A 27340-nucleotide genomic window follows, 5' to 3' on the forward strand; every position below is an offset into this window, starting at 1 on the left:
GTGTGTGTGTGTGTACAAATGTGGTGCTTGTGAGAGGTCTCACCTGAGCTGCTGGGGATTCTCGTGGATGCCTACCACCCAGTAGTGGTCCGACTTGCCCTTACAGTGATCCCTTGTGTTGCACACAGGGGTCCACGTGTTTCCCAGGGACCGATTTAGCAGTCGCACCACCCCCTCTGAGTCAATGGAGCAAGGGGTACCTGCACGAGAACACACCTATTACCACACCTGCTGAATCACACACACACACACACACACACACACACACACACACACGCGCACGCACACGCACACACAGACACAGTTTCTCTGTGTTTATTAACCAGTCTTTTGCTGCAATTGCTTTGGGGTTGTATTCGGTCATTTCTAACAGATTACTTGTGTTACCAGTGTTTCCCATACATTGACTAATCTGTGGCGGGGCGCCACAAAATAAAAATCGGCCGCCACAGATAAATATTCTATGTTTAATTTAATTTAATTTAATTTAATTTAAATATAAGATCAAATCCTTGCATTGCCATTGAGTTGTTCTTTCGCCATACGCAGCCTTTCCTTGCCCCGCCCGCTCTCTCTAAGTAGCCCGCTGCCCGCTCTCTCTCGTAGCCCGCTGCCCCTCCTCTGCATGTGCATTTAACAAAATATTCACGATTGTTGAAGGATTGTTGTTGACACATAGAAGCATTGCATAGAACACAGTGGGCTAAATTGCTATTAAATCCGCTTAGCATCGTGACCATGCTGCGCAAATTTGTTCAAAACTGCTGCATTGAAGTAAACTCTGCTAAGATCTTATCACAACATAGTAGGCTACATTGAAGAGACTAAACTAAGTTAAGTTATGAAATCAAGCAGTATCTCAAAGCTAACGTTAGAATACTGTTTGGATGTCGAATTTAGTATGCTTAGCCTACTTCTAAGCTGCTTGTCAATTTCGTTGAAGGGCTCATTTCATTGACTCTGACACTGAATGTTTGCAAAATCCCAATGTAAATGGAAAAGTGTTTTCCAAAATTCAAAAGTGCTTGTCCCAAGGAGAAGTATGAACCTTTATTTTAACTATGTAGAAAACGTTATGAATCCACACATCAGCAGCCTTTCAACTGTGTTACAAGTCCCCCCGTTGTCAAAGTCAGCTACCGCCACAAATTGAATCCAATTCTGTGGGAAACACTGTGTTACTCATATGTCCCTGGAATGTGCTATGCTATGTGCTATGCTACAGCCTGTTATATGCGGTTACATGTGCTATGCTATAGCCTGTTATATGCTGTTACATGTGTGGAAATCATACAGTGCTATGCTATGTGCTATGCTATAGCCTGTTATATGCTGTTACATGTGTGGAAATCATACAGTGCTATGCTATGTGCTATGCTATAGCCTGTTATATGCTGTTACATGTGTGTGTGTGGAAATCATACAGTGCTATGCTATGTGCTATGCTATAGCCTGTTATATGCTGATACATGTGTGTGTGTGGAAATCATACAGTGCTATGCTATGTGCTATGCTGTAGCCTATTATATGCTGTTACATGTGCTATGTGCTATAGCCTGTTATATGCTGTTACATGTGTGGAAATCATACAGTGCTATGATATGTGCTATGCTGTAGCCTGTTATATGCTGTTACATGTGTGGAAATCATACAGTGCAGATTGTGACGCACCCATAAGGACAGAACAAAGCATTTCAACATGGAGCTGACAGTGGAACGAACAAATATAGCATTTAATCTCATCTACACACACAAGGCAACAATGTGCCCAGGAGACTAATGGAGAAGTAGAGAGAGAGAGAGAGAGAGAGAGAGAGAGAGAGAGAGAGAGAGAGAGAGAGAGAGAGATGCTCCAGTCTGCTGTGATGACAAATGGCAGGATTCCTGATGCAATAAATAGGGACAGAAAAGGGAAGAGGAGTGTGAAGGTGTGGTCAGAGATCTGAGAGAGGTGTGGTCAGAGTGAAGGTGTGTGGTGAATGGGGGGGACAGGAAGTGTGTGTATGAGATGATTATGATGATGATGATGAAGATACTGAGGATGATGAAGATTAGACAAAATTGATTAGACAAAAAAAAAAGAGGTGTAGGTAGGGGGGGGAAGGAAGATCTGTATAGTAGGGTGTGTGAAGCAGTGTGTGTGTGTGTGTGTGTGTGTGTGTGGTGGTCCCCATGTAATGTGTCCTGTGTATGGGAGGAAGAGTCTGCGTATGGTTAAACGTTTGCATCATGTAAAGCTGACATGTTGGTTACCCAACATCATAAGGAATTTAAATGTAAAGCTTCCAATACATATCGCCTACATGTGTCCGAACCCGAACCGAACCCGACTACAATTTCTAAATATTTGTCCGAACTCGCCCCGTCGGGTCCCGTCAGGCTCGGGTCGGGTAGCCACACTCTAGTGAGGGTGTGTGTGCCCATGTTATGGGGAGTGAGTGAGAGTGTGTGTGTGCCCATGTGACGTACCCTCTGCGCTGAAGCCGAGCCAGACCAGGTAGGACTTGCGGGAGATGGGGAGGGGCTCCCCGTGGATCACCTGTCGACTGCGACTCCCCAACTGGAGCAGCTGCACCCCCAGAGCCTGATCCCCATCAAAGCCCGTTCCTGAGACAACACACACACACAAATCATGTACTTTTTGTCATGTGTGTGAGTGTGTTGACAACTCCAATGAGGTACTACTATATGGTGAATATATGCCAACTCCCCCAATCTCATATGTCATCATATGCACCTCACAAGTGTAACGGAGGCGAACTGAGCTAGCATGCTAGTTGCGCGTGTAAATCCTCACAGCCCTAACCTTAAGAACGCTTCTAACCGCTGAGTTGGAAGCCTGGGCTTTTAGCTCAGTGGTTAGAGCATTCGACTCCCATGCCAATGTGTGTGGCTTTGGGTTGCCATGTGGAGTTGGGTAGGCTTTGGGTTGCCATGTGGAGTTGGGTAGGCTTTGGGTTGCTATACGGAGTTGGGTAGGCTTTGGGTTGCTATGTGTGGAGTTGAGTAGGTTGCTATGAGGAGTTGGGTAGGCTTTGGGTTGCCATGTGGAGTTGGGTAGGCTTTGGGTTGCCATGTGGAGTTGGGTAGGCTTTGGGTTGCCATGTGGAGTTGGGTTGCTATGTGGAGTTGAGTAGGTTGCTATGTGGAGTTGGGTAGGCTTTGGGTTGCTATGGGTAGTTGGGTAGGTTGCTATGTGGAGTTGGGTAGACTTTGGGTCGCTATGTGGAGTTGGGTAGACTTTGGGTTGCTATGTGGAGTTGGGTAGACCTTGGGTTGCTATGTGGAGTTGGGTTGCTATGTGGAGTTGGGTAGACTTTGGGTTGCTATGTGGAGTTGGGTTGCTATGTGGAGTTGAGTAGGCTTTGGGTTGCTATGTGGAGTTGAGTAGGCTATGGGTTGCTATGTGGAGTTGGGTTGCTATGTGGAGTTGAGTAGGCTTTGGGTTGCTATGTGGAGTTGAGTAGGCTTTGGGTTGCTATGTGGAGTTGAGTAGGCTATGGGTTGCTATGTGGAGTTGGGTTGCTATGTGGAGTTGAGTAGGCTTTGGGTTGCTATGTGGAGTTGAGTAGGCTTTGGGTTGCTATGTGGAGTTGAGTAGGCTATGGGTTGCTATGTTGAGTTGGGTTGCTATGTGGAGTTGAGTAGGCTTTGGGTTGCTATGTGGAGTTGAGTAGGCTTTGGGTTGCTATGTGGAGTTGAGAAGGCTTTGGGTTGCGCTGAACGCAGATGTACAGCACTCTTAGCGGCGTGGCGGGTACCTCGGTGGTAGGCGATGAGGAGCTGTTGGCCGTGGCCGGAAATGCACACCACCGGTCCGGGCAGGCTGAACACCTCCCTCTGGACGCCCCCGACGGAGAAGAGGCGCACCAGCAGCGCGCTCGTGGCCACGGCCCCCCAGCCCTGACCCAGGCACAGCGCCCGAGCGTCCTCCCCCTTGGGCAGGTCCACCATCCACTCCTTACTGGTGTCCCACGAGGAGAAGTGCAGGCACTGCAGCTTACTGCACACAGAGAGGAGGGGGAGAGAGAGAGAGAGAGAGAGAGAGGAGAGAGAGAGAGAGAGGGAGAGAGAAAAGTGTACAGTATGAGTCCAAACATGCAGACAAAAACATCACACCTTTTGCATACAAGCATCTGGTAATTGACTGAATATGTAAATGGAGTGTACATATGAGAGAAAGAAAGAATGAGAGCCACAGAGAGAGAGAGAGAGAGAGAGAGAGAGAGAGAGAGAGAGAGAGAGAGAGACAGGAGAATGTGGGGCTTTTGGGTTTATTTGCTCAGTAAGTAAAGCACAAACACACAAGCAGGTCAAGCCCAGCTTTACAGTATGATCTGAGGCTACTGCAGCCAGAACAAACAAAAACATTCAGACTTTTGCATCACTAACACAATCTGGCCTAAACCAGACCTGTCAGAGGTGTCTACTACAGACTTACTGAGAAGTCAGTGCTGGCCAGTACAGAGTGGGAACTGCCCCTTGCCAGTGCAGGTCTATTACGTCTCAGTAGTTAATTTAGCTGGCATTTCGAGGCCTTTTATGGGTTGACTTGGCAGGCACTCACCTGGCGAGCTCGTCTGTGCTCTCGCAGGCCAAAAGCACGGCTTCCTGGGACATGTCGGCCATTGTGTGTCCAAGCGAGTTGGTCAGGTGCATGGCGTGGTGGACAGCGGTGTCGTGGAACTCCACGTCAATGGCGTTGTCCTGTTCGTCGTTGTAGCCACGCACGATTCCCACAGAGTTCCACATCTAACACATGGCAGGCACCAAAGGGAATAAGAGTTAAAACGGCAGAGTTCAATTGGCAGTGTTAAAATGGCAGAGTTAAAACGGCAGAGTTAAATTGGCAGTGTTAAAATGGCAGAGTTAAACCTCTTCTGTTCTGCACCAGGCAGTGTTTCAACAGTTCAGATATCACTGCTGTAACCACGCACAATACCCAGTTTCCACATCTAACACACGGCAGATGCTAAAGGATATAACACAGTCGGAGTCAAAACGTCAGTGTCAAAGTGCTTGTGTGCCAGTCAGTGACAGATCAGACAATTCCCTGCTACTTTTCAGAGCAGTCTAGTGACAAGATAAACAGCAAGGGTGCTTTATTGATTTCTTAAAATCAATCTTGTTCTTTGATTCTTGTTTGGATACTGCAACATTACAATACATCTGGCATTACAAGACATTTGACTCCCCCCAATAACATGCCTTTCAGACTGCAACTATATCATGATCATGTGGAGACCAGTGCATTGTGCAGACAGGAAAAGACAAACAAAACAAAACATGACTTTTCCATGACTTTGAATGAAATTTCCATGACTTGTCACAGCACAAGTACACAATTGCTTATTTTACACCACAGGTTGGGGGCTAATTATGAAATGTGACTTTAACAACAAAACTAGATGAAATGTATTCTCTCTAGTCCTGGGATATGGCATATTACAATTTATATTACAATTTTCCATAACCCTTGGGAGCAGCTGTGTGTGTGTGTGTGTGTGTGTGTGTGTGTGTGTGTGTGTGTGTGTGTGTGTGCGCGGTGTGTGTGTGTCCTCACCATGAAGCGGTGTGTGAGGTGGGCAGGAGTGGAGCCGGGCTGGAAGGGCCTCTGGGGGGGGGTGGGCATGGGGCCGTCATACACCGGCCTCAGCGCTGCTGCCGCGGCGACCGGCACCAAGGGCACGATGGCACTGCTGGCGTCATCGCCACCACCAAACTTGTCCAGGTTCACCGACCCGGCATCTGTCGAAAAAAGAGCAGGTTGAAATGACGTCAGAGAAAACGAGAGATCAAAGCCACCTTGTGCTCAATCTCAAGATGAAAGCCGCCATGAAGGGGAGTGTGTGTGTGTGTGTGTGTGTGTGTGTGTGTGTGTGTGTGTGTGTGTGTGTGTGTGTGTGTGTGTGTGTGTGTGTGTGTGTGGAGCGCTCTTCTTCCCAAATGAGGCTCATTTAAAAAGACAATTTAAATATTCTACATTATACACACAAGAGAGATGTTCAATTCCTAGTGTTACAGGAAGGGGATTTCACACAGCGGCCAATCAACAAACAGGCGTACCGTAAATCCTCAAATTATGGCCGGGCCTCAGATCATAGCCGGGGGCGTGGTCGATTCGGACAAATGAAGGCCGGCCCCCAAATGCAAGCAGGGTAATAATTGGCTACCAGTAGGGCCATCAGTCCACAAGCACTCGACTTTCAATTTAACTCAATGAAATAAGAGCTCTTCTTAATATTTTATATTGTTGGTTGTTTTAATACTGAATGCCAATGAAAAGTAGTTGTCCTACACCAGGGGTCTTCAACACGTCGCTCTCAAGCTACCAGTTGCTTGCCGCCCCCTTCTGAGTTTGCCAGAGGCTGAATCAGTACTACATTTAAAACACAATTTTTGCCGCGAGGCATACCAGGCTACAAATTTAATAACATATAAATCATGCATAATTAAAAAATAACTAAATTTAGGCTACTTGGCAACAGAATAAGGTTTCCATTACAGCACAACGCATATTCAATGAATGATTGCGGCTTCCTTGTCTCGCAAGAAAAAGTGGGTAGAAATCCCACTACATGAAATCCCACTCTTCCAACTCCGTGAAATCCCACTCTTCCCACTACATGAAATCCCACTCTTCCCACTAAATGAAATCCCACTACATGAAATCCCACTCTTCCCACTACATGAAATCCCACTACATGAAATCCCACTACATGAAATCCCACTCTTCCCACTACATGAAATCCCACTACATGAAATCCCACTCTTCCCACTACATGAAATCCCACTCTTCCCACTACATGAAATCCCACTACATGAAATCCCACTCTTCCAACTACATGAAATCCACTCTTCCCACTACGTGAAATCCCACTCTTCCCACTACATGAAATCCCACTCTTCCAACTACATGAAATCCCACTCTTCCAACTACATGAAATCCCACTACATGAAATCCCACTCTTCCCACTACATGAAATCCCACTCTTCCCACTACGTGAAATCCCACTCTTCCAACTACATGAAATCCCACTCTTCCAACTACATGAAAGTTAATAGTGAACCATCAAATACCCCCCCCAGATTTCAGTGCCCATCAGTCCCAACATTTAGCAATAAAATCAAACAGTCCAAAAGTAAATTAAATCCCAAACCAAACCGAAAATCTTCTGCTTTTGATAGCCTACTGGTATGACACTCCAAACTAAACGCATGTCTCACAATAAAATACACGTAAGAAATAAAGGCCTGTGCTTTGCGCAGCGTAAGTAAATAAAAGACCCTGGCCATTATCTGAGGATTTACTGTATTTACCGTTAAAAAACTAAAAATCACTAACAAAGCATCCTTTGTTGACAAAAAAACATCACCAACAGAACAGCATTTAAGAGCATTTCAGTGGGGTTATCAAGCAGGCACCTTACATTATTAACTAAACCAGTAAGGTGGTGAGATTTATGATACTACTAAAGAGGCAGTAGGTTATTTGGCCAAATTAACACACATGTGTGTGCATGTGTCTAATTATGTGTGTGTGTGTGTGTGTGTGTGTGTGTGTGTGTGTGTGTGTGTGTGTGTGTGTGTGTGTGTGTGTGTGTGTGTGTTATACAGTACATTGAAGCATGTTTGATAATAGAAGCAGAGTGGATGGTCTCTTTCCATCAAAACTGTTTTTTCTGAATAAATAGCATGGCAGCATAGACAACATCATCCATTCAGACAATTCTAATCAAAACTAACAGTGCGCTTGTGGGTGCTGCTAGGTAATAAATGTGTCTCCAAGGTGACGACCTCACACCTTGCGAGTTGTCATCGTCGTCCAAGAAGGAGCTCCTGTGGCGAGGTCGGCCCGTGGCGGGCATGAGGTCATCGTCATCGTCATCATCGGCCACAGCACTCTTCTTCACAGGCGAACGAGACTCACTCGCCTCTTCATCGAGGAACTGGTCACCATCCTCGTCAAAAAGGTCATCGTAGTCCTTTGTCTGTTTGCCCAAGATAAATAGCATTCAACCTTTGCACTCAAACTGAACACATATTATACTATATTATACACCCTGTCCATACATTAGGCATGTGGAGGTTGTCTAATGAAGAGCTGGCCTCTCAGGCTGCTGTTTCAAATAGGAGGCATGACATTTTTATTCACTTATAGGAAGACATACTGACAAAACTGACAGTGCAAAATTATTTTATACATAATTTAACATTATTATTATTAATATTATTTGTATTATTATTATTACTATTATTATTATTATTATTATTATAATACGTAGAACTATATATAATTAATCACACCATTAGAGGTGAACTGATATGGGCTTTTCTATGGTCGATGCCGATCTTTAGAAATCAGGGTCAGCAAGAATTATAAGATAAGAAGGTAAGCCTTCAGTCCCAGGAACAATGTTGTTGCACTCTTCCAAAAGTGTCTTTGGATGAGTCTGCTGGTCATTTGATTGACACAAGGGGCAGCGTGCGTCACACGTGTTCCACAACAACAACAACACCACTGGGTGGCCCGCAGATGGACCTGCCTGTTAATCGGCATAATATACTCGGATATCAGGTGTGTGTGTGTGTGTGTGTGTGTGTGTGTGTGTGTGTTAGACAAAGAGGTTCCTATCAAGTATACAGTAACCTGGTGGCCCACCTCCACTGATTCCACATTCTAGTGTGAAGGTTGTATCAGCAGAGCAATAGCACACAACATCTAGGGCTGTGCAATTAATCAATTTTGGCTCCAAACAATCACAAAAACAGTATAATCAACACAATTATTTTGCCACGTTCCGTTTAGAAAGAGTGTTTTGGAAATAGGTACAATATCAACTCGAGTCAACAATGTAATGCAACAACACAATATAAAGCTGAATATTGTAGTTACTGTAGCCTGCTGAGACTGCGTTAGGTCACTAATATTGTAGTTAGCCTGCTGAGACTGCGTTAGGTCACTAATAGGTCACTTAGATGTTTTACCTGCACGCCTTTTTAAAGAAGTTTTTACCATCATCTGCCCTCTTGTATTGGCCATAATTAATCACTCACTAACCAATGGAGTGGTCCCCTCAGGTTTTAAACATGCAATTGTGCAACCTTTACTTAAGAAACCTAACCTTGAGCCCAGTGACCTGAAGAATTATAGGCCTATTTCAAAATTACCTTTTCTGTCAAAGATACTAGAAAAGGTTGTCCTCTCTCAGGTTTCTTCTTATCTGAGTGAGTTCAATATATGTGATAAATTCAGAATCAAACAGTTGATTCTGGATCTTGCGCCTTCTTGGTGCTTCTTGATCTGAGTGCAGCATGACACCATTGACCATAACATCCTATTAAAACGCTTGGAGGATGAAGTTGGTCTCCAGGGTTCTGTTCTGCAATGGTTCTCTTCTTATCTTAGTGATAGATCATTTTCAGTTAGTTTAGGCAATTTCTCCTCTTCCTCTGCCCTTATAAAGTGTGGTGTTCCTCAGGGCTCCATTTTGGGCCCTCTTTTATTCTCTCTTTATATGCTACCCCTTGGCTCAATTTTTAAAAAGTATAACATTCAGTATCACTGCTATGCAGATGACACTCAGTTTTACCTGCCTGTTAACACTAATGGCATTTGTTCTTTGGAGAATATTTTTAACTGTCTCAGTGACATCAAATGCTGGATGGCAAGACATTTTCTTCAACTGAACGAAAGTAAAACTGATATAATTATTTTTGGCCCTCCAAGTGATGTTTCTATCTTGAAAAATGCACTAGGACCTCTCTCTGCAAACTGCCACAGTGAAGTAAAGAATCTTGGGGTTTTCTTTGACTCCTCTTTAAATTTTAATAAGAAAATAAATAGTGTGGTCAAAGGCAGCTTTTTCCAGTTAAGAACCATTGCAAAACTGAAGCCCTTTTTGTCCTTCTCCGATCTTGAAACTCTTATACATGCTTTCATAACATCTAGACTAGATTATTGTAATTCATTATATGCAGGCCTGACCCACTCCACTCTCAACAGACTTCAGCTAGTTCAAAATGCAGCAGCTAGATTATTAAGTGGCTCTAAGAAACGTGAGCATATAACTCCTGTGTTGGCTAAGCTGCACTGGTTACCTGTGGACACAGAGTTAAGTTTAAAATTTTACTTTTTGTCTTCAAAGCCCTCAGTGGTTTGGCACCTAGTTACATAGGTGACCTACTAATTCCTTACAGCACTCCAAGATCACTTAGGTCTTCATCTCAGAATCTTCTCTATATCCCCAAAACACGCCTTAAGACCAAGGGTGATAGAGCCTTCTCTGTTGTTGCCCCCCAACTCTGGAATAGTCTACCTGTACATATTAAGTCCTCTCCAACCATTGACTGCTTTAAGTCTAACTTAGACTTTCATTTTCTCCCAAGCTTTTAATCTACCTTAATACCCTCCCCCACACACACACACTTTATTCTTTATTTTATTTTTGACCAATTTGTGTATTATTTCAATTATTTATTTATTTCCCCCCCCATGTTATATTGTTGTTGTACCATTGTCATTGTTTTATGTTTGTTTGTAAGCACTTTGGTTCAACTCAGTTGTTTTTAAATGTGCTATAGAAATAAAGTTGACTTGACTTGACTTGACTTGACTAATATTGTAGTTAGCCTGCTGAGACTGCGTTAGGTCACTAATATTGTAGTTAGCCTGCTGAGACTGCGTTAGGTCACTAATATTGTAGTTAGCCTGCGGAGACTGTGTTAGGTCACTGATATTGTAGTTAGCCTGCGGAGACTGCGTTAGGTCATCATTTAAACAGAATGGACGGAAGAAGGGCTTCACAGGGACCCGGGTTCGAGTCTGACCTTGCTCATTTTCAGGCCCACCCTCACCTCTCCCGCTCACTTCCTGTCACTCGCTCTACTGTCCTGTCCAATTAAAGGCATAAAAAGCCCCAGTTGACCTGACTGACCTTGAGGTTTTTGGTGGTGGGAGCTGCAGCAGCAGCAGAGGGGGCTGAGACGGTGGAGAGCCCGTCCAGCAGGCCCAGACAGCCCTCTGTGTCGGTGTAAACGATCTGCCCCCCAGAGGGGTGCCAGGCCATGCCGCACACCGTGTAGCCCTTCTCGTGTTTCTGCCTGCCAGGAAAAAAGAAGACATCGACGACGACAGCAAGTTTACACGTGAACAGCAGTGGAACAACGCACATGGAAGAAATCAATGGCATCGTCTGTCTCGAAGACACAACAACACACAGTAGCACACACAAATCTCCATATCCACAACGTCAAGTATCAAGATGCTCTAAAACATGTTTTAGTTGGTAACACATTACTTGACAGTATCAACATAAGAGTGACATGACACTGTCATGAACACATGACACGGTCATGACGCATGAAACCTAACCCTACCCTAATCCTAACCTCTAACCCTAATCGCAACCCTAACCATAACTCTAAACCTAACCCTAACTTATGACAAAAACCAAATGTCACTTAATAACAGAAGCGTTATGTCATAAACGTTTATGACTTGTTTATGACACGTTCATGACAGTGTCATGTCACTCTTATGTCGACACTGTGAGAGAAAGTGGATTAGAACATTATGTCCAATATTCCAATATGTGGTTTAATGTTCTGCATCTCATTAGTGGGTCACTTTGATACTAAATATATGATTCTATGTAATGACTGTATGATATCTGTACTGTCCCTGTGTATATCTGTGTGTGACTGTATTTAGAGATAAGCGGAAATATTATGACTGCAGTGTTTCACTGTTCTACATGGCTGCGTCAGTAGCTATCTTCTCCGGATTGACAGGTTGCCACTAATCAGGTTGCTTCAGTGTAGTCCACGTGAGATGGGATGACCAACGCCATCTCCCGTCAGCCTGGAAGGATACTTAAACCCTAACTATTTCCTTGTCTAGTTAGAGCAGCTGATGGATCTTTATGTGAAGTCATGCTGTCTCTCCCTTGATGCGCATCATTGTAAATAAACTCTGTTCCTGATTTTTCATACTATTTGTCTGACTGGGTCTCTAAATCTATGGTATCAAAATGACCATCAACTGTCAAGTGTAACCTTTTAGTTTAACATGCTTAAGCATCATAGACCTAAAAGTCATCAGGTTGAAATTAGAGGGCAAACATGCCTCAGAATATTTTCCCTGTGGTCAGATATAATCACTGATGCCCTGAGGGAGGCATGCTGTGCCAGTGGAGATCCATCCATACGTACCTCTCCAAACACAGCTTAGTCTCCACGTCCCACACGGTCAGGTACCCTCCAATAGTACCCGCCGCTAAGAAGCGACCGCAGGGGGACCAGACCACCACGTTTATGGCCTGATGGAAGATGGGGAAGATGGAGAGGGGAAAGAACGTACAAATGTCAGTGGGCACATGGGCAGCGCTCATTAAGGGTTTTCCCGTTATAAACGCCCGCTGCGCTGCGGAGGCGTGTGCCCGTTAATCTGCCCGTCTAAGAGGGCGAGGGGCCGAGCAAACCTGCCCGCAGGCGGATGAGAGGAAGAAAGAAAGAAAGAAAGAAAGAAAGAAAGAAAGTGAGAACAAAAGATGCATGACAGCTCCCCCACCCACCTGTGTGATGAAGTCATCGGAGAGGGAGCTAACGTGGCTCCAGGTGTTCCTCTCGTAAAGATGGACGCTGGTTTCCACGGGAACCGCCAGGAGCTGTGAAGGAGGAGCAGCACAAGGGGGGGGGGGGAGTCACGAGGCTGACAAGTTCCAGAACCATCTGACTGACATGACATGACGCTGATATAAACTGACATCTCACTTCCTGCATTAATGCTTCCTTTAGAGCACGAGTGCCCCGAGCTGCTCGGTGCAGCGCGCCGCCTTAACAGGCATGGATCCCACTGGCACCAGCAGAACCAGGGGGCAGACGCTCTCGAGAGCCACATCACATCAAATCAGCACATGAAAGCAGACGTTTCCTGATGCATGTTCTTGGACTCGACTAAAGAGGATTCTGTATCCCCCCAGTACTGTGAGATGATCCTCTAAACATGAATGTAATGAGTAGTATTCTCCAAAAAAGCAATATTACAGTATGTCTAATGTATTTTTGTTTCCAATTAGTACACCAGTTTATACATGTTTTGCTGATTATTTCAACATCTGCAATACTTTAAGGTGAGACACACTCTCTCTCTGTAAATGTCAGCGGTCTGAAGGAAATGAATCAGCTGCACACTAATCGGCACCATTTGATGCCTTGGCGCTCTCCAAACAGTGAGGTGTTTCATAGCGGTCAGCAAAAGTGGCCACAGACCTTGCCAGACGGAGGCTGCCAGGCTAGTCGACACAGAGACTTGGCATTTGTGACGTCACTAGACTTCTGCAGGATGTTCCAGCTGGTCACCTGGGCCTTTCGTGGGAAGTAAAGAGGCAGAGAGAAAATAAGTCTTTGACCAACAGAACAAGGGAACAATGCTCACAGACAAAATGGCAACATATAGTATAGTATGTGTGTGAGAAACATATGAGGATTGACTTTTATAACCACCAACATAATCACTCCTATGTTTGAACCAATCATCTTACCTGCTCTTCAATGTTCCACACGACCACAGAGCCATCACAGCTAGATGAAGCCTGTGGAGGGGCAGAGAAGGACATGAAAAACAAAAACAAAACAGCCACCTTAAAGTGCATGAAAAAAAGACATACAGCGATCGTACAGCCTTGAAGAAAAGAAACAAAACATATGTTGTGACCCTTGAGCCTAGTTACATTAAAAGGATCATAACAATCACTGCCCTAGATGCATACTGTAAATAAACAGGACTATATTTAACAGTGACCTAGCAATGTCCTACCAGGAATTCCTCTTTGGGGTCAAAGTTCACACTGAGGACAGGGGCCTCATGCCCTCTAAGGGTCTTCTGTTGACTGCTGTCTGCTACCTCCACCACCTTCACCAGGAAATCACTGCAAGGATGAGGGGGAGAGAGGGAGAGATAGAGAGAGAGAGAGATTTAACATTCCTTTATTAAACTGTTGTTGACGGTAAGTCTTTCACACAGTTGCATTACTAAAACACCTTAGCAAAAAGAGGAGAGAGAGAGAGAGAGAGAGAGAGAGAGAGAGAGAGAGAGAGAGAGAGAGACTAGTGCATTGATTTCAGATTTCCATCACTTCCTCACGGACCCAAACTCATATTGGAGATGTCCATCTCACAGGAGACGACAAAGGAAATGATAAAAATTCATTTCCGAAATATATAGAGGAGGGAAAAAAAATCAAATAACCTGTTAGAGGCCTCTGCTGCGTGTGTTTTTCAAATCAATATTCAAACAGACTTTGAACGTGATCAATCCTGTGAGATGGCTGAGGCAGGCTGAGGTAAGCTGACCCCCCCTCCCCAATTCTGTCTAGCTACAACCGTTTAAAGGGAAATCAATGCCTTGTGCAAAAAGTTGTTCACCTGCTTTCAAGATAGACAATAAAACAATCAACAGCTTTAACGAGGAGACCGGAGTACTTCCAACCAGAAAAATGGCATGGCAGTCGTCCATAGCAACCAAATCAACATGAACTAGTATTTATAGAGATGCTGCAGAGGAACATACTCAAAATATGTCATTCCTCTACAGCAGTGGTTTTCAAAGTGGGGGCCGCGAGGGGGTTTCAGGGGGGCCTCAGCAAGTTGGAAGGAAAAATAAAAGCAACAAATAAATACATTTGAAAATTTTAAAATATACCTATTATACTATGAGGGTTGTTATACAATGCCATTACAATAATTTGTCGCATATCTGAACATTATATTTTCAATGATAATGACTGGGAATAATAATAGTAGAGCGATAGCTCTCATATAGCAGAAAGCCCCAAATGCCATTTTTATGTTCCATCGCAAGGTGCTTGTGGCTAAAATAATTATTAGGATTAGCTTAATGTATTTTTTACATTTGCCGTAGTATTGTCGATGGGTTTAATAACACATCAAGGGGGTCCTTGGCCAAAACCTAGTGGTATTTGGGGGGCCTTGTCGTGGGAAAGTTTGGGAACCCCTGCTCCACAGTCTATATAGACTAAGCCAGAAACAGTATCAGAGAAAGTAGCATGTTGTGATAAAAACTTTTTCAACATATCAATGCAGCGTGAATTTCCCCTGGGGATCAATAAAGTATAAATCTATCTATCTATCTATCTATCTATCAGTGTGTTATGGACATGATCCTACAGTTCATAATATGCAAACAGATCAAATAGAAGACTAGGCATGCAATTTAAACCCTGTCGCGGTCGTGCTCAACAGACAGGTTAAATACATTTTGAAGAACTTTCTTTAGAATTTATTTATTTATTTTATGTTAAGATTTGTTTATTAAGTATTGAGAATTTGTATAGTTCCTTTTCCTTTATTGGATTTTATATCAGACATAATATCCTATTCTTGCACTTGTTATACAGTATATTTATACATGTACTGTATAGCTTTATAGCTGTTTAAAAAAAGTGTCATGGCCCGCTGTTGATTTACACTACTTTACTCACAAAAAGTTACCTGGCTTTCGGGTGAAATGTATTGTTTAGAGAAGGTCACATTAAATTCACCTGTAAAGGTTATAGTGGATTTAGGGTCGAATGTTGTTGTTGTTGTTCTGTATGGTCTAAATAACAGTGGTTTAATAGTCCGATTTCATTCTGATTCATTGGGCACTGCGCTTAATACATGTTTTTTTTTTTTTTTAAATTGGCATAAAACACTTGTCCTGCGGTTTATAAACAATGCGGCTAATACACTGGAAATGAATGGAACGATCTATCTAGCCATCTCTGCCTGAGAGGGTGATTACGAAAAAATGAGGAGATACTGGTACCTGGAGCCTGCTGCCACACGGGTGCCACTCTGGTTGAAAGTCACATGATTGGCGTTGGTGGTGAAACGGGTGAGAATGCCATCCGGATCCCCGTCAGGGAACGTGTGGATCTGCACTGTGTTGTTGGACGCCGCGGTGACCAACTTCCCGTTCTGCAGAGGAAAAGGTAATTTACTAGAACTACTTCACGGTTGACTCGCACATCAACATTATGACAAGACTATTTTCCTGCCTATTTTTCTCATTTATGTTTTGAGTATTGTAGTAATTCTCCAGGAAGACAACGCAATTCAAACAGTTCAACATTTCAATACAAACAATACAATCAGTGCATCCAGAAAATATATGACAATCAAGAGAAAATATTATGGGGGGGAGGAGTCATCCCTTTGATAGAATTTCATTAATAGTGCTAATAGCATTCCTGAAATTCAGCCATCCTTGCGGTAGGTGCCAGACCTTGATCGGTCTTACTAGTGACCAAACACCAGTAACATAATGTGGCACAGTACTGACGGCATGATACAGGATTGATAGCACAGTGCTGAACTGCATACATATCAATCTTCAAGAGTCAAGTAGGCTATACGTAAACGCATTACTGTTACATGCGATATGCATGTACACAATGACTGGTTAACTTTATTACTTTGAGTGTCAAGGAGTAGGCCTTCTCCCCAACATTTATTGATTTTGGGTCATCATCCAGGCTCTCCCAGATACGGACATCGCCATCACTTCCGCAGGTGAGGATGCACCTACGGGAAAGGTAAAAAACATTTATAAGACCCCGACAGAACATCCATTTCACGAGTGTGAGTGGAGGGGAACGGTGTCAAAAAAAACTCAGATATTAGGCCTATCTACTTACTTCCCTTGTTGGTCGAAGCAGACATCGGTGTGGCCTTCCGAATGGCCATAACGCATAGGCTTTCGTTCGCAAGGCATGTCAAGTCACGTCACGTCACGTCACCGTATCAGCAGTCAAAGACTGGTGGTGAAAAACAAAGTCTTCATTCATAACAATTTATTAAAGCACTTCTTCAAGCATTGCAACAACACCACAACACAAGATATTTGACGTTAGCTAATTACTGAAGTTCCCCCTTTGTTGACATTTTCAATGTCATACTAGCTAACGTTGCTCCATGGTGTTAGCTATATCGACCAGCTACAACGAACTTGACGTTAACATTAGTTCGACCACAATAGCGTCATGTCAATCGAATAATAATCTCTCTCCAACGACCAAATAAAGTTTGCTCCCAGACAGAAGTGTATTAATGGCATAATATAACTAGCTAACTATCTGCCAAGTTAGTGACGATAGCAATCACATTTCAGGCTTTGGGAAATGCCAACAATATCTCACGTTAAAGTAAGAACGTGTCGATAAGTTCACATAGTTTGTACTAACACTTGCAGAGTAAACAAAAGTATTTCAGGCCTACAATTACTACTCGTCTGTTGTCGTCATGTGGTATAAAAAAACTAATTCTTGAAATTTTCTGGCTGTACTTACAGGGTTGGCGGCAATTCTGAAAGTCCAACTTTTGTTGAATTCATCTCCCGCGCTGTAAGCAGTGACGTTACCGGATAGGAGGAATCCTTTGCTCTGATTGGTGGAAATGCCATAGAGGTTGTACTTGTACCGCCCATAAATGTGTCACTGTGGCCCTGGTGCCAGAGCCCGTCTCTGCTGGTGCATATTAACTAGCAACGGGAAAATGATACAATGTTGCAGGTGAAATTAAACAAAACATAACACAAGTGTACACAGCGTAGGCCTATAAAAGCAGCCAGTCTCAGTGTGACTGCGACCTTTCTGTATTAAAACAATACACATCGCTCGGGGGTCAGTTCTAAATAGATTCTCTTCTCCTTACTCTAATATTCTATTCCTAGGTTTCCCTTCCCGTATTCCATGACAGACACTGTTCCGTCTATTTGGTGGTTGAACACAGAGAGAAGCACGGCTCTATTTGTAATCTGATATGGGAGCAAACAGTCCTGTTTTGAATATCACTGCAAAGAAATCTAATAGTACCATCCTCAGTGCACAGCCTGTCAGCAGTCCAGAGATGCAGCTAATGCAGTTACAGCTGGCGTAGACAACGGAAGTAAATTGCCTTCTCGTTGGATGTATAATAACAAATAACAGATCTAGATCTATTCCTCTCATCGCAATATGCGACGATTCTAGGCCAGATCTAACAATAATCTGACATGGATCCAGTGACTATAGAAGTCTGTGTTCCCTTCCGTAGATATTCACACCACACCACCAGTATCAGACAAACCTGAAATAAAGCTGCATGATAATCAATTTATCACAAGACACATGAATATTTAATTGATATGTTTTTATGCAGATCGATTATTATGACTGCTGTTACACTTTGAAGCATGGCTCACTGAGTAGAAATAAGTCACTGTTTCAAACCAATATTATGTCGACCTTTTTTTTAAAAAATAAAATGCTTGAAGTCAGACCAGGAAGCCGATGAGAGCTGATGATAGCACTGATTATAAAAGTCTGCTCATTCAAAGGACTGCATTATCCAATGAGTATGATGAAATCATGGCGATGAGCTGAACTTGACTTCCTGCCCAGTCTTCTCCGTCCATGCTGAACCTAACAACGTCTCTCTATAGCAGCTCTAGAGTTCATGTGGGCAGCTAATTGTATCTCTTCCAATAGCTCTTTAAATAGGATGCGTACTGATTTGACATAACACATTAATGGAAAGTCCATGATGTACAACAAAATGTGTTTATATGGCAAGACTCATGACTTTAAAACTGAGCTGAACAGCATTTATTGGATGCATTTATATGGGCACCATCTCAGTGGATAATACAATGTTCTCTCTAATATGTCCAGTGCTATTGCGAGATCACAGTGTTAAATCCACCTCTATGGAAGCAGCTGTCCTGGAGAGAGCGGGGAGGGGGCAAACAGAAATCGCAGGGAGCTCTTTTCCAAAACGCTATAAATCCATTTTTTGAAAACATTAATAAGTCATGTTATTTAATTGTGTATTTCAGGTGATATCAACAAAAGTGCCATTTTGTTGTTTTGATCGAGTAGAGATAAACCAAATAAAATAGCAATAACCCGGCCGTGGCCTACTGGTTCGCGCTTCATACTTGTAACTGGAAGGTTGCCGGTTTGAACCCAGTAGGAACGGCTGAAGTGCCCTTGAGCAAGGCACCTAACCCCTCACTGCTCCCCGAGTGCCGCTCTTGCAGGCAGCTCACTGCGCCGGGATTAGTGTGTGCTTCACCTCACTGTGTGTACACTGTGTGCTGAGTGTGTTTCACTAATTCACGGATTGGGATAAATGCAGAGACCAAATTTCCCTCACGGGATCAAAAGAGTATATACTCATACTTATAACCCAAACACAGTTCCAGTGAAATTATTTGGAAAACAAAATTGTAAAAAAATATTAATGAAAATGCATTAAAATGGTGGACATAGCGTTTTACAAAAGCTCTTCTTATACTCTGGAAATAATCAGAGGATTCTGTATATGCATATGGTGTCAAACGTTTACATGGAAAAAGAGTTAACAGCCCATATTTGAAAATTCCAAATCATAATTGAACTTCAGTGAAAGCACTGGGAAATCTTTTAAGATTTTACAAAAAAATCAACATGAACCCCTTAAATAGCCCTTCAGTATCATTCACGGCAATGGCCCATCTTAATCATTTGTTAGTACCGCCATCTAGTGGAATGTTGCCATGCTACACCTTCCATACATCTCGGATGAATAAACAGTATTGAGATGCATAGTGTGAAATGTTTTGTGTGTAGAATAAGCAAGTAATTATATGTTTAGGAAATATTGGTATAGTAAATAGAAGCTAAATCACTTGAGATTTGTGCTTATTTGAAAGCATACCCATTTGCAAATACATGCTGGATAGCATGTCAGAAACAGTCTGTAATGATCAGATGCTTGTATTTGACCAAAACTGGTGTGTCATCTGTACCATTAAATCCTATAAAACTCAAAATGGATCTGAAATTTTGGCCCATTTAGTAGGAACAAATATTTGTAACATTCATAAAAAGACACAGTGAATAGTGCCTCATCACAAAACCCTTGGATAGCATGTCAAAACACACTGTGTGTACATTCTGATGTCTGTCTGTCTCTCTCTTTCTTTCTCTCTTTCTCTCATTTTTCAACATCCATTTTTCACATATCCTTATAAACAGAAAAAAACCCCTTGAGTCTCGTGTCCTAGCACCTTAAATGGCACAGGCTCCCTGGCACTTGAAGTGGTACTGCCTGAGGTAGTCTCTGAGGGCGCAGGGCAGTGGCAGGGTCTCGATGCCCTGATAGGTAGTGCGGCTACACACCATGGCCCGGCACAGGTGCTGCAGTGAGAAGGGGAAGGTCCGGGGCAGTGGGTGCGACAGCAGAGGCTCGAAGAAGAGGCAGGTGGCCGGGTCGCTGTAGTGCCGGAGCAGGCCCGTGACGCTGGAGTCCTGGTACATGCACGGGTCGCGTCCGTCGAAGCTGAAGCGCTTGCCGCTCTGCTCGATGCGCGCGTGCAGCGAGCGGCTGTAGCGGCGGAAGCTGACCGAGAAGAGGAACTCGTCCTGGGCCGAGTCGCGCAGCAGGAAGGTGCCCTCCGGCTGGCCCTCCAGGAGCTCCTCGGCCTGGAAGCGGTCCAGCACTCCCCAGTAGCACGGGCTGTTGTTGATCTGGAGCAGGTCCGGCACCAGGATGTAGTCGGTGTGGGAGCAGCAGTCGTCCGAGTCCTCGCCGGCGCGGCAGGACGGGTCCCAGTCGTCCAGGCTGTGGGTCCTCTGGGAGGAGCACTGCGAGGACATCTCCTCCCAGGAGATCAGAGCTGGGGGGGAGGAGGGGTCGGTGAGCGAGGAGGCTTTGCGCTCGGCGGACGACCCCAGTGCAAGCCTGTCGTGGGCCCCGTGCTTCTTTATGAGGTGCCAGCACTGGGCCAGCTCAGACTTAGGGGAAAAGGGGCACTTGTCTTCCATGAGCTCGGACACGTGGATCTTCCGCTTGGACCACAGCAGCACGGAGAAGGGCCGCGCGGCGCCAGGCGCGTGGTGGTGGTGGTGATGGTGGTGGTGGTGGTGGTGTGTGCGGAGAGGGAGACACTGACCCATGGCGTCCTGGAATTTCTGTCGCAGGGATCGCCGCGACAACACCTTTCTGCAGGGCACGTCCAGGTCGCCATCGGCCAGGAGCGAGCAGCTGCACTTCCTCTCCCTGCGCCGCCGAGAGCAGGACGCCGAGCGCGCTCCCTGGTCTTCGGGGCACTCGGCCTCGTCTCCCCAGACGCGGCTCTCGGCCCGCGAGGCTCTGGAACGCTTCTTGCTGCTCCACACGTAGCTGTCTGCACTCCAGCTGCGCACGTTCTTGGGCCGGGTGTCAGAATTTCGGGATTTCTTTTCAGACATTCCTGCCTCTTTAGGTTGTGTGATAGAAAGACAAAAATTAGCATTTTCTTGAATATATATATATATAAATATATATATATATTATGTATTAGATGTATTTGATGAAGTACATATTACTGGTTATGCCTGTGAATCAACCATCTGACTAAGGCAGAGATGAGAAGGATCCCCTTACAAATTGCATTTCAAAATTAATAATTTAATCATTTGGAACCATTTTTAATAACACACTCAAGGTCATCTACATATAACAATGCAATGAAGTAGACAGCTAAAATGTAACACAGGACTTGAAGGGACTCACTGATATCAGAGACATGCCTGGACATGCAAGCATTGAGGCTACAACATGAAGAATGCAAGCATTGAGGCATGAAGAAATGGGATGAGCATATCAATGAGGATTTATGCTTATTGTCATCATCAAGAATTTCTTCATTAATTTTAAACAATGCTCTCTAAACACATGAGCCCAAACTATATTCTGACATCACTGTATCATTTGTAAAAGTATTGAAACTTCTTCATAAACTACATTTTCGAATAGGCTAATTACTCACCTCTCAGACGATGCAATACTTGAATTTGGCTGTAAAAGGTTTAATGTACGTGGTACAGTCCTACGGGTGTAAGGATGTTGTGTCCGTTATCTCCGATAGTCCCAGACTGAAGTGAGACGCGCTTCTCTGCTTCCTCTTTATAGACTTCTCTCGTATCAGTCCCACAGAGAATTGAGCGTCTCCTCTGCATCCAGGATGTAGTCCAGTAATTTCAGGGGGCAGGCCATCCACCTCAGCAAACGGAAGGACCCGTCTGTACTCCCACAACAGTAACGAAGACCTTCAGAATTGAGCGGGGGGGGTTTAATTGACGACATTAGAAGTTCAGCATTTTGAAGGACTTGATGTGTCTGCTAGTGTATTGAGATAAATCACAAGCCCACACAGGCGTGGATAAGCCTTTCCATTCTTCTTATTCTTAATTTATTAAAGCCTAGTAATTCCCATGGCGATTGGTGGAGTCATCAATCACCCTTCGCCCCGAATGTAATTAGTCCATAATAATAGACTCTTCTGTTTAGCCGGACAAGCTCGTCGGAAAGGAAACGGACTACGCTTTTAGATAGCATTGAGCGCTTGATTGAGTCGGAAAGGAAACGGACTACGCTTTTAGATAGCATTGAGCGCTTGATTGAGTCGGAAAGGAAACGGACTACGCTTTTAGATAGCATTGAGCGCTTGATTGAGTCGGAAAGGAAACGGACTACGCTTTTAGATAGCATTGAGCGCTTGATTGAGTCGGAAAGGAAACGGACTACGCTTTTTAGATAGCAAGCATTGACGGCGCTTTTTGATTGAGTCGGAAAGGAAACGGACTACGCTTTTAGAAGCATTGAGCGCTTGATTTATCGATTCCTTGATCGATACGGCCCTTCCTTCGTTGTGTCTGCATCCGGCGATGTCTGTGTCGCTCAACACAGAATAAAGACGTTCTGACACGGGACCTTCTTCAGACCCATATGTCGCTCAACACAGAATAAAGACGTTCTGACACGGGACCTTCTTCAGACCCATATGTCGCTCAACACAGAATAAAGACGTTCTGACACGGGACCTTCTTCAGACCCATATGTCGCTTCAACACAGAATAAAGACGTTCTGACACGGGACCTTCTTCAGACCCATATGTCGCTCAACACAGAATAAAGACGTTCTGACACGGGACCTTCTTCAGACCCATATGTAGCTCAACACAGAATAAAATAAAGACGTTCAGAATGACACGGGACCTTCTTCAGACCCATATGTCGCTCAACACAGAATAAAGACGTTCTGACACGGGACCTTCTTCAGACCCATATGTCGCTCAACACAGAATAAAGACGTTCTGACACGGGACCTTCTTCAGACCCATATGTCGCTCAACACAGGACCTTCTTTTCAGACCCATATGTCGATTCAACACAGAATGTCAGCCACCTCAACACTTAAAAACCTTCTTCCAGTGTCTTAAAAATGTCAAATGTCAAGGAAAAAAAAGATTGTGGATGCTTCGCATCCGGCAGGCTAAAAGGATTACAGCCCAAAATCCAATAACTCGTTAGCACTGCTTACACATAGTCATTAAAGGTTGATGTCATGTCCATTTTTTTTACAAACGAGTAACGACTGGCCTGTTTGAATCCCTTGACAACTTGTTCACTGTGCTCTAATATATTATTCATCATTGAAGAACTATTTTACAGTTATGAAACTGAAGAGGTGGTGGGTGAGATAGAGAGGGCAATTTTATAGCTGAGATCATTCTAAGGTGACACACCTCTTTCTCTGAACATGTTATTAAATATTCAGTAAGTGACTCTTGTCCAAATAAGTCTAAATGACTATGCCTGCCACCTGTCACCAATGTCAAGCTGTCCAATGTGTTAGCCTACTCTTATCATGAAAATTGTTATGCTGATTCCCTTAAAATGTTTTTTGTGTACATTCTATTAGATTAAGTCTCTCTCTCGGCCTGCATACAAACTGTTTTCCCATGACCTTGGACAGAGGTCACCACCACCAGATTACCATTATCCCATATAAATTAGATGTGTGTTTGCAGTTGGGATGATAATGGCACCTTGACCGCAGTGACTCAATAGAGAATATCTTTCATTTAGTCGTGTTGAAATGTCCTTAATATGTATTTGATGACTGAGTTTTATTTGATTGTGCGTTTGTGTCTGAATTCTTCAATGATCATTGGTTAGCTACCATTACTTACAGATAACTGAGAAATGCGAGTAATCTTCAATCAGTAATTAGCCCCATTGTATCCAAATATGTAATTCATTTTAAAGGAAAACTGAAAGGAATGTAAATAAGTATTTTACTGAACAATACCAATGTGGGTACCCATCTGTCAGTAATAACCTGGTTCAAAAAGTGCATATAAGGTGTGTATGTGACAGATGTATGGTCATTGGACAAATATTTGTGTAAAAGTAATGACCAAGGCTACCACATTTGTTGTATAAGTACATCCCTGTTGCTCCACTGTACAGTAAAGATCAGGTGATCAGTAAAGCACCTCATGTGTCACTCAAGAAATGCTACTTTTAGTGGAATACACAACCGAATAAGGGTTGCTCACTCTTTCTTCCTTTCCAAGGAACAGTCATGTTAATGTTCTGTGTGATGTGATATCGCCCATTCAGGAAGTGGGCAGAAACAAATTGTGCCCATTACCGTGGCACAGCTCCTCACGACAGCACAGGGACCAAGCCAGGGGTGGAGAGGTCTCAGATATGCCTGATATTACTGCTCCATCGATCTGACCAGCAGTGGAGCGGCACGGGGCATCATGAATATTTGATAACATGCTGTGTATCCAGTTCGGAAACACAAAAAGGCCTCCCATGTTCCTCTGCTGCTTTATGAGCACTTCCCCTCCAAAACTGGCATCGGGCCAACATTTACACACCTCCCACTAGGGCAGTTAATCAGACATCAAACAACTCGCAAAGATGGCAAAGATGTATGCAGACATGACATCCTGGCCAACTATACAGCACCTGCATGCACAGCTGAAATACTGCCTTCCTGTGTTTCCTACCGTACAGCATGGCACCAGCATGTGCAGCTGAAAAACAAACGTTGTGTCTTTTGGACAGTACGGTGCCTGCTGACAGCACAGCCGCCTCTTGCTGTGTGTTGTTTGCCGTGCTCCAGCTTCCGCCTGATAAGATCATGGTGCTGCTGTCATTAGCGCAGCTCGTCCGCTCCTGGAACTGCTGGTGAGGAGGAGATGAAAGGATGGTGAGGTGTCCCTCTCTTTCTCTCTCTCTCTCTCTCTCTCTCTCTCTCTCTCTCTCTCTCTCTCTCCTGAGTTATGCAGAAAGCCTAATCTAATCATGAGGGAAGTCTCTGGCTCCAGTGATCTGTTCTATACACGCTCCCTCTCTCTTTACCTCTCTCTCCCTCCCTCTTTCCTTCTCTCTCTCACTATCCCTCATTCTCTCTCTCTATCTCTGTATTGATCTGTATCTGTGGGCAGGGGTAACACAACAGCTGGAGCCATAGCGAGTGTGTGGCAGCTCTGGGCAGAGGTGCGCTGCAGGCCTGTAGTGTGTCTGGCTTTCTTTTTTTTAAATCTCAAGACTGACTGCAGGCTTCTGGTTCGGTGAATGCATCCATTCACATATTCAAGATGTACAGTATACGTCAGTTAAAAATTATGCTGAAAGTTTAAGAGTGACAAAACACGTTGTAGGTGCAGTTAATAAGATGTCATGGCACACAGGGGTATCACATCATGTTGAAATTGATATTGAGCCATTGATAACCGATTGAACAAACAGAGACCAAATAGTTAAAACACAACAAATGGTATTTCCTTGAATAAAATACTTCCATAATGTTGTCCCCAAAGTCAACGTGTAAAAACAGGGTGCATTTCATACTTCAAGTCCCAACATGCCCATGGCTTAGCAGGCAGGCCATATCTCCCAGATTTGTATCATCACTGCATCAATGCATGATCCCTGCTGGAGTCATGTGAACCAGTAGATCAGCTTTCTGCCATTTGTATGGCCACTGACTCCCCGTTTCCCGTATGTACCATTCAATACCTGCTGCATCTCACTTTCCCTTTTCAGAGACTGCAGGGGAGGATGTGAATGGTCTCTCTAACATCAGGAACAGTTCACTCCCTGGGCTGGAGCTACACATATGCGCTAGGCGCTATATTAAACAGTAAATGTTGGATTTTACTGTATTACATAGACCCTATGTTAAACACTAAATAGTTTTTACTTTTTGATTTTATAGTATTAAATAGGCTCTATGTTAAACAGTAAAAAGATGATGATTTATAAGCATGCATGCATACATAATTATATGCATAAATAAATACGCATACAAACACACACACACACACACAGTACAGTGCACAGTGCATGTTTCATATTATATTCCACAAGCTGTAAGCAGTTTGAGTCATTAACATAACATAGAGTGCCATTTGAAACTGTAATCTGATGCATAATGTCAGTAATCGTATGTGCGTCGTTAATCCTTTATCATTCCTGGACAGGCCGCACTTCAGTTGAACTGGCGGGATACAGGCTTGTCTGTTATCTCTGCAACATCACAAGTCCAAACATAATGGTCCACTCCTAAAAAATACTGATTAAAAATAGATAATAAATACCACAACGTCAAACAATTATGCAAATTGACCGGCATTGGACTTTGATTACTGCCAGTGAGCACTGGTATGCTTTGAAGCGGGAATCAGTTTGGACCAGCTCCACAAAAGTGCATGTATGACATATTCTCTAAGTCTCCCCCTACCACTTAATGACTCAAAGCTGTCAGTATGTGGAAAAAAGGGGCCTGTCTGGTTTTTCCATCTCTGACATCCTGAAAAGGCTTTTTGTGCAGGCTCACGCCCTGGTGCCTGCTGTTCCTGACATGCCCTGCATTTAGCCTGAAATCACTGGGAAGGACTAGCGTGCTGTGTGTATTTGTCTTAATGTGGGGCTAAACAAGAGGGGAGGAAATCAATATGAGAGACATAGAGGTTCCAGTAACTGTGTGCCTGTATGCAGCCAGCATTAGCATGCTTCTTTACAACAGTGATCAACATGCAGCTGTGATACTACCAGCCAGGAGACCAAAAATAAAAAATCTGTACAACCTCGCAAATTAAACTTTGAGGTGCCACAAAATTAATTGCATTTTCAATCCTTTCTTTCAGTCATACTTGTTACCAAGAAAAGCACAGAAATGCAAATAGAAAGCCAGCCATGCAGGGGTACCGCTAATGAAAGCAACTATGGGATATTACACTGCAGATCAGCTGGTGTTTATATACAACATGAGAAATCGCCCTCCCCTCCCTTTGGGACATAGCTTCAACAGAAGAGGTGTGCAAACACTCACTTCAACAGAGAAGAAGAACACCAGGGATCCTGGAACACCCTCGTAGATGGCCATTCTATCCACATGGGTAAATTGTGCTCCAAAAATCCATACTCTGTGATTCCTGGGGACTAATGACAAGGCGTAATTAAGAATTTA

General features: G+C 43.9%; 2 protein-coding genes across 4 annotated transcripts in view; both read right to left on the bottom strand.

Moving 5' to 3' along the window:
• wdhd1 (WD repeat and HMG-box DNA binding protein 1) overlaps positions 1-17430 on the bottom strand; it is a 40338-nt gene extending 22908 nt beyond the window's left edge. Inside the window, exons 1-16 of one of the 3 annotated variants that reach the window (XM_048264476.1) lie at positions 17352-17430; positions 16701-16820; positions 16479-16587; positions 15830-15981; positions 13820-13931; positions 13545-13595; positions 13273-13368; positions 12576-12668; positions 12214-12320; positions 10938-11103; positions 7805-7991; positions 5564-5748; positions 4568-4752; positions 3762-4003; positions 2470-2607; positions 44-200 (exon numbers count right to left, since the gene is read on the bottom strand). In XM_048264476.1, the coding sequence (XP_048120433.1) occupies positions 44-200; positions 2470-2607; positions 3762-4003; positions 4568-4752; positions 5564-5748; positions 7805-7991; positions 10938-11103; positions 12214-12320; positions 12576-12668; positions 13273-13368; positions 13545-13595; positions 13820-13931; positions 15830-15981; positions 16479-16587; positions 16701-16777 (2057 nt within the window). In that variant the 5' untranslated portion in view covers positions 16778-16820; positions 17352-17430. The other 2 variants (XM_048264472.1, XM_048264479.1) reach the window with 2 other exon arrangements.
• A 1669-nt stretch (positions 17431-19099) lies between these two features.
• Positions 19100-22061, bottom strand: socs4 (suppressor of cytokine signaling 4). The gene is made up of 2 exons (XM_048256674.1): positions 21836-22061; positions 19100-21283 (listed from the first exon to the last, which is right to left on the bottom strand). Exon 2 carries the CDS (start codon positions 21273-21275, stop codon positions 20094-20096), a length of 1182 nt encoding a protein of 393 aa, XP_048112631.1. The 5' UTR covers positions 21276-21283; positions 21836-22061; the 3' UTR covers positions 19100-20093.
• Between the last annotated feature and the right edge of the window lie 5279 nt (positions 22062-27340).

This window comes from Alosa alosa, chromosome 1 (genome assembly GCF_017589495.1).
Source record: "Alosa alosa isolate M-15738 ecotype Scorff River chromosome 1, AALO_Geno_1.1, whole genome shotgun sequence".
NCBI classification, from domain to species: Eukaryota; Metazoa; Chordata; class Actinopteri; order Clupeiformes; family Clupeidae; genus Alosa; species Alosa alosa.